Below are 12877 nucleotides of genomic sequence, written 5' to 3'. Positions count from 1 at the left end.
CAAGTTAAATGTATTCAAGAGGGAAATCTCGTGAATTTATGAAGAGTGCTCAATAAAAAGAGCAAATATAATATTTTTATTTATACAGACAAATATTATATAGTCGCTAGACTGAGCATGCTAATGTTTCGGCGACGTAATAAAGTTTGTGTACCACTGAAAGCGTCTGGTTCTCAAATGGGAGAATTGAGAAAATATATTTTTTATAAAAATAAAGCATTAAATTTAAAAGGGATGGGTGGGGGTCAAGTGACATTTTTAGACCCCAAACATAGAAAGCAAAAGGGGGAAAAAGAACGCCAAGACTTAACAGGATAAAAAAAGAGAGAAATAAAAAGAAAAAGAAAAAAACAAAAAATGGAAGAAGGAAAAAGAATTACATTGCCATGGCAATGTAATCATACTAACTCTTTATATATATACTAGCGGGGGTACCCGGCGTTGCCCGAGTGTTTGTTTCCGGGACGGGGGGGGGAGTTTTAAAAAATGTTATGGTAGGTAAGTAGGAAGGATCAAACCCGGAGTCATGAGTAAAAGTAGGAAAATAAAGTGTGAAAAAAAAAAAAAAAACATCTGCAACGTTAACAGTTCGGCCACCAAGAAAAGTCCATTCCAGTTGTTTAGGAAAAAAAAAAAAAAAACGACTACGGTAGGTCGGCGCGAACGTGAAAATATAATGTGAATTGTCCAGCACGCTAACCACTACGCCACAGAGCACTGCAGCTTAGTTTAGTGATTTTAAATAACTTCACATGAAAGAACTACGAAGCCAAACCGGTGTTCTCTTCTCAACTGTTCCTTGTGAACGATCCCCAAACGGTGTTAAGTGGTGGCAGGGGGAGGAGGAATTTATTAGAGAGAAAATATTTTACCACTTCCATTGATCTTAACCGATTTTGGCCGTGACTTCTCAGCAGAAAAAGTATAGAAATCTAAGATTATCGAGGAATTTGAGAAATAATAAGCCTATAACACACCTCAGATATTGTTCTGCCGTTTGTGCATATTATATTTGCATGAAATATCTTGATTTTTAATCCTATTAATGTCAAAATCAGACGGGAAAAAATGAGTTCATTTTATTTATATAGAGAAAGAAGAAGAGAAGATATATATATATATATATATATATATATATATATATATATATATATATATATATATATATATATATATATATAAAACTTTAATTTCTTCAGCTACAATCGAAACCAAAACCAAAACTTATGAAGAATTCTTGATAAAAAAATATTTATAAAAAATAGATTACTGGACTGCCATCAGCTATAATTGAAATCGAAACCAAAACTTATGAAGAATTCGCCTTGAATCTCATTTTTATTTATTTAGAAAGTCGCCCATAATTTATTTGGACGTATATAAAATTTTTTTAATTTATTTTTTATTTTATTTTTAAAACAGTAATCTAAGTACATGCATGTTTCAAGGTAACTATCTTTAATTGTATTTATCGTTTAAAAAATCAACAAAAAATCTAAATCTATAAACGATAAAAATAAACAGTAAAACATTGTCCGATAAATGCATGCTCCTTGGCTGATAGGAAGGACGCTATGAATACTAGAAAGCTGATTGGCTAACTAAAATCTCAATAGAAGAGGAGCATATAAAAACGATAAACAACCACAGAATTCGCGCATAAGCTTTAAGAGTCCTAGAGTGGATGAAACGCGGAATATTCAGTGTAGTTTAATCGCCATATATATTTTATAAATTACTAACTAGCTCTACCTACGTATTGAGCACTTTTGAAGTAAATACTTAAAGTTTACGCATGAATCTATACTTTAGTATATTAATTTTATGTGAGTAAATTAAGTAGTTATATATATATATATATATATATATATATATATATATATATATATATATACAGTGTATCACAAAAGTGAGTCCACTCCTCACATTTCTTCAAATATTTAAGTATATCTCTTCATGGGATAACACTGAAAAAAATGATTTTTGACACAATGAAAAATAGTGTGTCTGCAACATATATAACAGTGTTAATTTATTTTCCCCTCGAAATAACTCAAAATATAACCATTTAAAGCTAAATCCCTGGCAACAAAAGTGAGTACACCCCTTATGAAAAGTTGTCAATATTAACATACAAAGATTTCAACTCTCAATATTTTGTGTGGCCACCATTATTATCCAAAACTGCCTTTACTCTCCTGGTCATGGAGTTTACCAGAGCTTCACATGTAGCCACTGGAATGCTCGCCCACTTTCCAATTATAACGTCGCGGAGTTGGCGAATATTTGAGACTTTGCACACCTCCACCTTCTGCTTGAGGATGCCCCAAAGATGTTCTATTGGGTTCAAGTTTGGAAACATGCTTGTCCAGTCCATCATCTTTACCCTCAGCCTCTTCAGTAAAACAGTGGTTGTCTTGGATGTGTGTTTTGGGTCATTGTCGTGCTGGAACACTGCTCTGCGATCCAATTTCCGGAAGGTGGGGATCATGCTCTGCTGCAGTATTTGACAGTACATGAAATGTAACTCTCCAAATCCTGCAGCACTCATGCAGCCCCAGACCATGATATTTCTACCACCACGTTTGATTGTAGACATGACACATTTATCTTTGTATTCCTCACCTGGTCGCCACCACATATGCTTAAGGCCATCAGAACCAAACAAATTACATTTCGTCTCATCAGACCATAGGATATGGTTCCAGTAATCTATGGGCTTTGTTGTTTGCAGGATTTGTTTAGAAGAGGCTTCCTCCTGGGGTGACAGCCATGCACACCAATTTGATATAATGTGCAACGTATGGTCTGAACACTAACAAGCTGAGCTCCAATCTCTTTAATCTCTGTAGCAATGCTAACAGTACCCCTACGCCGATCTTTCAAAGAAAGCATTTGGATGTGACGCTCAGCAGTGCGCTCAGCTTCTTTGGACGACCTACCCGAGGCTTGTTCTGAGTCGACCCTGCTCTTTTAAAATGCTGGATGATCTTAGCCATTGTGATGCAGCTCAGTTTCAAGGTGTTAGCAATCTTCTTGTAGCCTTGGCCATCTTTATGTAGCGCAACAATTCGTTTTTTAAGATCCTCAGAGAGTTCTTTGAACTGTGGTGCCATGTTGGAACTTTCAGTGAATGGTAAGAGAGAGTGTGAGAGCTCTTCATAATCAATGCTATTTATTTTAAATGAAATGTGGAAAAAATAATTACTACACACTTTTTAAAATGGGTGCTATTTTAAAAAAAAATTTTTTTACAGAAATAAAATGTGGACCAAATCAAGAATATAAGTTTAATGCGAATCGTTGCCAACCGTCATGCAGTGAACCGCAAGCATCTTGTTCAGGAACTGAAGAAGCCTGTGTCTGCAAAAGAGGTTTTATTCTCAGTGGAAACATGTGTGTACCACGTTCCCGGTGTGGATGCCTCTACGACGGTAATTATATACCGGTAAGCTTCTTTGAAATTGTGTATCTTTGAAATAGATTGTTTGAAATTGTTTTTTCCTTTTTTTAATTTTTGAAATGGCTTGTTTGAAATTGTTTTTCTTTGAAATAACTTGTTTAAAATTGTTTTTTCCTTTTTTTTATTTTTTTAAATGGCTTGTTTGAAATTGTTTTTCTTTGAAATAACATGTTTGAATTTGTTTTTTTTTTATAGCTTGTTTGAAATCGTTTTTTTTTTTTAAATAGCTTGCTTAAAATTGTTTTTTCTTTTTTATTTTGAAAATAGCTAGTTTGAAATTATTTTTCTTTGAAATAGCTTGTTTGAAATTGTTTTCTTTGAAATAGCTTGTTTGAAATTATTTTTCTTTGAAATAGCTTGTTTGAAATTGTTTCCTTTGAAATAGCTTGTTTGAAATTGTTTTCTTTGAAATAGCTTGTGTGAAATTGTTTTTTTTTGTTTTTTTTAAATAGCTTGTTTCGTTTAATCTTATTATAACTCAGCCCGTGTCTTTTAATAGAATGTGGTTCTGTTCTTGTGGAGGAGTCAATTCTTGGTCTTTCTCATCAAATCTTTTTTGGTGTTCAGATATTAAATCCATTTCTCTTTCTGCTTCTCGTAAAATCGGTTCTCTCTATCGCTCTAAACATTTTCTCAGACCTGCAGCTGTTTTCTATTTCTACTCTCCTTCCATTTGTGTATGAAGTACTGTTGTCATAATTGGGCTGATGAATCTCTGTCCCATTTGAAGGTGCTTGATAAGGTGCAGAAATGTACTTATAATTTGTTTGGCTCAACCCTTTCTTTTTCTCTGCAACCTCACAGACGTGGTGTAGCTATTCTCAATCATTTCTACAAATACTATTACGGCATATCTTCTTCAGAATTGTCTGATCTATTCCATGCTTTCTTTGTCTCAGCTCGTTTGACTAACTAGTCTAATGGTCTCCATATACCCACCTTGATGTAAATATCCCCGACAAGCAGCAAAATCCCACCCCTACACAGAAGAAATCCGTAGATGTAAGAAAACCTACTCTAATAGTTTCTTCCCTAGGACTGCTAGACTTTGGAATTCTCTTCTGGGTTCTTGTTTCCCCGACTGTACTGACATGCAGAAGTTCAAGTTTAATGTAAACAGACATCTTGCTGCTCAACTCCCTACATAGTATCCCTGCAAATTATATCCTATATAATAGCCCCCCCCCACTACATCAAAGTCGCACTTTGCCTTGTTCGGAGTGAAAATACAATTTAAAAAAATAAATCTTCCTATTCCCTGCTATTTGATGTCAGCTCGTTTGACTCGTTGGTCTAGCAAGCTCCATCAATTCGTTGTTTTAATGTTATGGAGTGGGAGGGAGTAACAGTGTATTGTTCAATGTTCATGTAATCATGTTATATATAATCAAGTGTGTGTATACTAAAGTTTCTTTGTGTCGTCTTGTGGTTCCTAATTGTGTGTGTGTGTGTGTGTGTGTGTGTGTGTGTGTGTGTGTGTGTGTGTGTGTGTGTGTGTGTGACATACAATACCTTCCAACATATAACATTTGATACACCAATAAGCACAGGACACACTCTTAAGGTTATTATCTTGTCAACAGAAAACCATACATTCATTCGTCCATGTCTTGTTCGGTGAATTGGCCAAGCTGAAATTGAAGATCCTTTCAAGGGATCGACTAGTAACGTCGTTTATATTTTTCAACAACTTTATTCGACAGATGTTTTCCATATTGGAAGACTGGACGCTTTTCTGTTCTATTCTCCAACCGCCAGGACAAAAGGCAAAACAAGTGCATTTATTTCAGAAATGTAAAAATCTTGCGTTCTAGTGGTCATGAAGTCGTTGAAGGTGTTTTTGATATTGTTTAGTTTCTTTGAGCATTTCTCATGCAGAAAGTTGTTGAGATGGTTGAAAAAGTGGTAGTTGGTAGGTGAGAGGTCTGGAGAGTGTGGCGTATGAGTCAGAGTTTCGTAGGCCAATTTTTTTCAACTTCTGCAGGGTTGGTTTATTAACGTGTGGTCGAGCTTTGTAGTGGAGGAGAATCGGGCTTTTTCTGTTGATTAATACTGGGTGTTGTTGTCGAAGTTTATGATGCATTTCGTCCATTTGTTGAGAGTACTTTTCCACCGTAATAGTTTCGCCTGCATTAAAAAAAAACAACTGTAATGGATGAGACCGGTCGCAGACCACCAAACGCTTAGCATAAACTTCTTTTGGTGTAACTCTGGCTTTGGGAAGTGTCATGAAACTTCGTCGGCGTCTAATACTGTGTTGAGCATCACTTTTCATCACAAGTCACAACCTGGGCGAGAAACAGGTTGCTCTATTTGCATAAAAGAAGGGAAGATGACATTTCATAATGGCGTTTCTTTTGATTGCTGTTCGATTAGTAAGGCACCCATTTATCAAGATTTTTGTCTTTCCAATCTTTGTCAAGTGGTTGAAAATTGTCGTGTATATTACGTCTAATTAAAAAGCAGGTTCCTGAATAGTTACAACGAGATGTTGCATCCCTCTGCCTGTTCTACAAATATTTTAATGGTGAATGCTCTGACGAACTGCAAACACTTGTACCTCCCCGACGTAACTACCCCCGAGAAACCCGACAAGCTACTAAGTCTCATCCCTTTACAGTAGAGATCCCTAGGTGCAAGAAGGCCTTTTACTCCAATAGTTTCTTCCCCAGACATCTTTCTACTCATCTCTCTTCATAATGACCCCGCTAATTAAGTCCCGATAGTAGCCCCCTGCTTCAAAGTGGCACTGTGCCTTGGGGTGTAAATTGAATGAAAAAAAAATTTTTTTAAGTTGTGCGACTAAGGCTCCTAGTTGATTGTTGTCAACATCAGATGCCCGACCACTACGCTCAGCATCTTCAAGACTCTCGTCGCCACCACAAAATTTCTTAAACCACTATTTTGCTATGCGTTCAGTAGCAGTTCCTGACCAAACGCTTTGTTGATATCACGAACTGTTTCAGCAGCTTTTTGGCCTAGCTTGAATTGAAATAAGAAAATTGTGTAAATTTGCTTTCTCTTTTCATCTTGTATTCAACTAAAAAGAAAACAATTGTTTTAAAACGATTGTAATTTAAACGATTAGATAGAGTGAAAAAAAAGCGCCCTTTTAAACGATGTATAAAATAAAGGTATTATAATGAAAACTTATTTGAAAATACATGATTTGAAATCAAAGTTTTAAATTCTGTAAGAACCTTCTTGTCAACGTAATACTATGCTTATTTTGGCTCGTGCTGGCGCTGTCTTTAAAGAACTTCAATCTTGGATCCATAATCTGTCACAACTGTCAACGTTTACGTTCAAGCCAATTTCAAGAGATTAACTAAATGACTAGACACCATGCATTTGGTGTGGGTAGATGTAATACTATCCAAATGATGTCTCTTTGAGATGAGGACTAATGGGGCGATAATTGAGCAGGTCAGTTCTTTCAACAGAATTTTTGAATACTGACACGACAGATGCAATTGCCAGCTACCAGGAAAGCAAAATTCGGTAAGGTATTTCTTTTAGGGTTTGGAGAGAACGGGCGCTAGTTCAGTATTGCACTTTTTTTATTAATACAGCAAGGATAAAATCAGGACTACGCACTTTGGAGGTGTCTAGGTCTTTTATGATATCACAGACATTTGAAAGACTTCTGTCCTGCGAATTTGCAATTATTTTCTTTTTTCTTTTTGAGATACAAATGATAATATTATATTTATTTTAGTTTTTAATCTCTATATATTTATTTCATTGTTTATGTAATGTAAATTCTGTTGCACTTAAAAAAAACTCATTGAAAATTTTATATCTATATTATTAATTGCTAGATGAAAGATAATGTTTTAAAGTGCAACAGAATATACATTACATAAAATAAATCCAAGGTAATATTTTGATTCAATTTAAATTAAATTTTTATACCTTACTTTGTAAAAATTTATAAAAGTGCACTTTGAAAATAAATAAATTTCAAATTGAATATTGTACCTTTTATTTTAAAGCCTATAGTAAAAACATTTTGTTTAACAATTTCATGCCTTAGATGAAATGCTTTTCTAACTTGTATCTTATCTTTTTAAGATTATATTTTGAAACTCTCCTTCTCTCTATTTCAGTTTGTATTTCTCCTCACACCACAATTCATTTTTGCAACCCCCTATTTGTATTATTACAGATCTGAATATTCTCTCTATTTCAGTTTGTATTTCTCCTCACACCACAAGTCATTTTTTGCAACTCCTTCATTGTAATACAGGTCTGAATAATGAGAAAATCTGAATTTTTAACAAAAAACTTTAAAATAACTTTTTTATATTAAATTTTGTAAAACTTCTTTCAGAATAGAAAATCTTTAAAATTTAATAAGGAACATATTTCATATAGGTTTCATTAACAAATATTCAGTACATAACGAGAAAAATAGAGATGAAAATTGTTTTAATAGACTTTCTCATCCAAAAATGTGCCGATTTTATCTGGCAAGTTTATTTTAAATATAGCATAAATAGATCCGAAAATTCTGTTCTCTTGACCCCGCTTTCACACCTTACATCCCTATAAAAGAACATGTTTATTCAAGAAGCGAGCTATAGCACGTATATTTCTTTTTAAAAATGAAACGCTGAAGTTTATTTCGAGCAGAGTCAATCCTTGTTTGCAATGACGACGGATGTTTTTTTAGCAGATAAGTTTGTGAATTTGCAATTTTCTTTTTTCTTTTTTAGATGCAAATGCTCCATACCTTTATGTAAAATCGGTGTTAATGTATGAAATAGATCTGACAATTTTATTCATTTTCAGGTTGAGAGGGGAATCTATCATCATATTCTTCCTTCTACACGTCAATTGGACTTATATTAAGTACAATACTTAATATTATTATCATCATCATCATTATTATTATTATTATTATTATTATTATTATTATTATTATTGGATTTTTTTTTAATGGAGAGTAGATAATGCATTGTGGACGCGTTATTGGCAGCTCCCAAAACTCTTGCTTCTCCTTATTTGTCCCTCAGTCCTCATTTCCAATGAGTGATTTTTCTGACAAAGGGAGAAAAAAGGCTGTATTCTAGGTTGGCAGTATTGCGTGAACAGTAGCCTGAGATGTCAGAAATTTTCTGTTTCTATGTCTATCCTTGCGGCCATGTCACTAGTAAGGGTGCTGGAGGTAATCGTTTTATCCGGGCTGACATTATCCGCCTGATAGTCAGGGACCCGAACCTTGGATTAATCACTAAGGAGACTGTCCTATCAGCAGGTGCAAAATACTAGGGCTGCTGTATTGCCATTCGGTGAATGTGGTGGATAGAGGCTAATCGCAGGGGAAGCAAATAAGCATTGTCGGTTGTCGTGCAGGCGACATCATGGATCTTGAATGACAAAATATTTCTTGATTCCTTTATTATAAATTTTGAAGAAATTGCGAGTTCTCAATTTCTGTGACTTAATGTGTTTTCTGGTTTTTTCGGTATTTAATTCGACCAAGTACATCAATATGTTGACTGAGCATTTTCTACCCGACTTTGGTCAGAATTTGGATGATAATCCTATCTTCATGCAGGATAATGGTCCCATTCACGCAGCTGGTAATACCAAGAGGTTTCTGAAAGAGCATGATATTTCGTGTTTGGATTGGCCTGCACAATCTCCAGACATCAATCCTATCGAAAACGCATGGCATTACATCAAGCAACAGCTATGCAATGATAAAATTTGAAATTTGGAAGAACTGTGGACAAAAACTAAAGAAAAGTGGGATACCCTTTCCCCGGAGTATTGCTGCAATCTAATTCAAGGAATTCCCAAAAGATTGCAGGCTGTCAAATTTCAGAAGGGCTATGCTACTAAATATTAACTAGTTCATTGTGTTCCTGTTGTATTTGTGTTGCATTTATGCCCTAAAGTTACATTTAAATAACAATTTTCCATTGTGCGAACTTTCTTTTCACCTCCTCAATTTGAAGTTATTTTTTTCAATTGACGTGAACACTAGAATATTTCAATTAAAAGTCAAGTCAATGGTATTCTTAGAATGATTTCTAACTTAAATGATCTTTTGCTTATTTTTATCTGACTTGTGTGTGGCTATACTTGCAGACGCTTTCTGCTTTTTATTTTTAATGAAGTCTCGTCATCTTTTCCTTAGCATTCATTTAATATGCTTGCTATTTCTTCCTTATTCAGCTTGCTGAAACTTTTACAACTGAAGACTGCAAGAAAAAAATAATCTGCTTGGCGAATCAAAAAGTGCGAGAATCGAAACTGCGTCCCTGTTCAAAAAATTCTCATTGTGGAGTAAAAAATGGAAAACGCAGATGTGTTTGCGATAAAGGATATGTTCGTCGGGGCAGAATATGTGTTAAAGGTAAGAAGCTCATAGTTACCCCCACATATAGTCTTTGCTTGCAGTATCTGCTGGAACAGATACTACACTTTGATCTGGGCCCGAAGGCTGTGTAGTCCTTATGTTAAAACTGCAAAAATATTTATCCAAGCAAGCAGGGACGCCTGACATAGCCCGGTTGTAAAATATACTGAAATATCATATTTTAATTTATCCAGATTTCGTATATATTATTATAGAATAAATTTTTTATCGATTCTTTTATATTATAAAGTTATGATATCAAAAAAAAATTTTAAATATATCGACATGACCTGGATATATCAGCTTGAATCGAAAGCAAACCTTATGAAGAATATATATATATATATATATATATATATATATATATATATATATATAGTCATCCACATACAGTACTGTTTCGCTGTATCGCAGCTCATCAGTGCAGCTAGACAGGCAACTACCTCAAGCCAGGATCGAAATATATATATATATATATATATATACAAGGAGCATGCAATAAGTAATGCCCCTAACCCACTTCCCATAGCAGTAGAGCAACGAAACTTGGCACAGTTATTAGTCTTTCTCCACGTAGGAACCACCCAGAGTTATGCATTTCTCCCATCGTTTGATGCAGCTCTAGAGACTGTTTTTGTAGAACACCCCAGCTTGGTCTTCCAACCATGACGTGACTTCAGAAATCAAGGCTGCATCATCAGGGAAATGCTTTCCTTTCAAAAACAATTTCATGGCTGGGAAGAGGTGAAAGTCAGAGGGTGCAAGATCAGGAGAGTAGGGACGATGAGCGATAATTTCATAACCACACACCCGTGCTTCTGATCTGGTGAAATGCGAGTTGTGGAATGGAGCGTTGTCCTGCAGGAGGAGGGTACCATTGCTGATATTGCCCCGCCTCTTGATTTTGATAGCTTCCCTTAATTTCCTCAAAAGTGAAGCATAATAGGCTCCTGTAATTGTGGTACCCTTTGCCAAGAAATCTGTCATCACTACTCTGTCCTGGTCCCAGAAGACTGTGAGCATGACCTTGCCATATGATGGGGCATTATCACCATAAGTTTCTTTCATTTCATCAAAAGTCTCCTGTGGTGTGCGTCTTCTTTGGAGGTGGTGAGTCCAAGTGCTTCCACTGCATTGATTGGACTTTGGTCTCTGGATCATAGTGATGGACCCAGGTTTCATCATGTGTAATCAGTATTTTGAAAAACTTTGACTCATCTTCTTGGCACATCTCCAAATTCATCCCCGAGCACTCAATGCGTTCTCGCTTCTGGAATGATGTGAGCAACATGGGAATCCATCTGGCAGACACCTTTTGCATATGAAAATGGTCATGAATGATAGTTTCCACAGACCCTGTACTAATCTTGACATCTTGGGCTATTTGGCGAATAGTAATGCGCCAATCTTCCAAAATGGCAGCCTCAACTTGACAGACAGATGCCTCATCAATGGCAGAAGGGGGGGTGACCAGGTCTGGGAGCTGTTTCCACAGACTTCCGGCCATGTTTGAATTCACGATGCCAGCGTTTTACAAGGTCATATGATGGGGCATTATCACCATAAGTTTCTTTCATTTCATCAAAAGTCTCCTGTGGTGTGCGTCCTTTCAAATACAAAAACCAGATCACTGCTCAACATTCTACAGGCTCCATTTCACACCTGACTCAGTTCAAACACCTGTAAAACAGAAACCACAATTAGTTCAGAGCTGTAATTTGCCACATAACCCGTAGAGATATAAATCATTGCACATGCAAAATTTCAGCTAGATCAGACAACTGGAAGTGGGTCAGGGGCATTACTTATTGCACGCCCTTCGTATATATATATATATATATATATATATATATATATATATATATATATATATCTACATACATATACATATATATATATATCTACATACATATATATATATATATATATATATATATATATATATATATATATATATATATATAACTTTAATTTCCTAAACCAAAACTTATGAAGAATTTTTGGTAAGATTACTTATAAAAATATAAATGAATTAAGTGCCATCAGCTATACTCGAAACCGAAAGCAAAACTTATGAATAATTCTTGGTAAAATTATTTATTACAAGAATTGGAAGATCATAACAATTAATCGACAACCTCTTGGTAATATACTAGATAGAGCAAATTAAAAATTGTAGGTTTTATATCTAAATTAAATTTCTTTCAGAAAATATAATTTTCAAAACAAAAAATTATCGTTTGAACAAGGAATACAGCATTTAAAGTATTTTCCTTAATCTATAGATTTCGATGTAGGCTCATCTCCTCAGAGAAAAATCTTTAGCAAAATATTTGTTTTGGTTTGATATAATTTTGCTATGAAGCACATACATTGAAAATATATAAAGGGTTATAATCTTTTAAAGGGATATAGAAAACACAGCAGCAAAACTGGAATAGGGCCAACCACTTCCCTAGATGAGTTCATAATTAATGGATACTCTAACTTAACATCTAAATCTGACCCCCAAGATCGCCATAGGCATGGAATATGTGCCTACATTAAAGATGGCTTCCCATGTGGCAGGGATATCTCTAGAGAAGACCCTAATTTACCTTATATGTGCTTCCGGGTTGCATTTACTTACACCACTGCATTTATATTTGCCCTATATCGGCCCCACAACAGCGGAGTTACCATCTTTAAGAGCATATCTGAGAAAATAGACCACATCCTGTCTGCACACCCCTCGGCTAACATCCACATCTGTGGTGACTCAACGTCGATAACATGGAATGACTGACCCACTCAAATAAGACGGACGATGAGGGGAGGTTCTGTCATGATTTTGCCATTGCTTATGACCTCACTCAGATTGTTTGCGAGCCCACCCATGTGCCTGATGCTACCGGTCAATATGCAAGCCTCCTAGACCTTTTTCTCTCCTTCCCCTGAGCTATGTTCATGTTCCGTTCTTTCTCCTCTAGGATCCTCTGACCACTCTGTCGTATCAGTTAAGATAAAAATGAAATGTAATAAGTCCCCAGATGTACCCATCCACC

General features: G+C 35.4%; 1 protein-coding gene across 1 annotated transcript in view; it reads left to right on the top strand.

Moving 5' to 3' along the window:
- LOC145245674 (zonadhesin-like) overlaps positions 1 to 12877 on the top strand; it is a 248332-nt gene that overhangs the window by 47899 nt on the left and 187556 nt on the right. Inside the window, exons 5-6 of the mRNA XM_080107232.1 lie at positions 3258 to 3448; positions 9650 to 9830. Of these exons, the coding sequence (XP_079963358.1) occupies positions 3258 to 3448; positions 9650 to 9830 (372 nt within the window). The remainder of the gene's footprint in view (positions 1 to 3257; positions 3449 to 9649; positions 9831 to 12877) is intronic.

Source organism: Euprymna scolopes, chromosome 23 (genome assembly GCF_053919585.1).
Source record: "Euprymna scolopes isolate OS-2025 chromosome 23, ASM5391958v1, whole genome shotgun sequence".
NCBI classification, from domain to species: domain Eukaryota; kingdom Metazoa; phylum Mollusca; class Cephalopoda; order Sepiida; family Sepiolidae; genus Euprymna; species Euprymna scolopes.
This window is presented reverse-complemented; position numbering and strand designations above follow the sequence as displayed.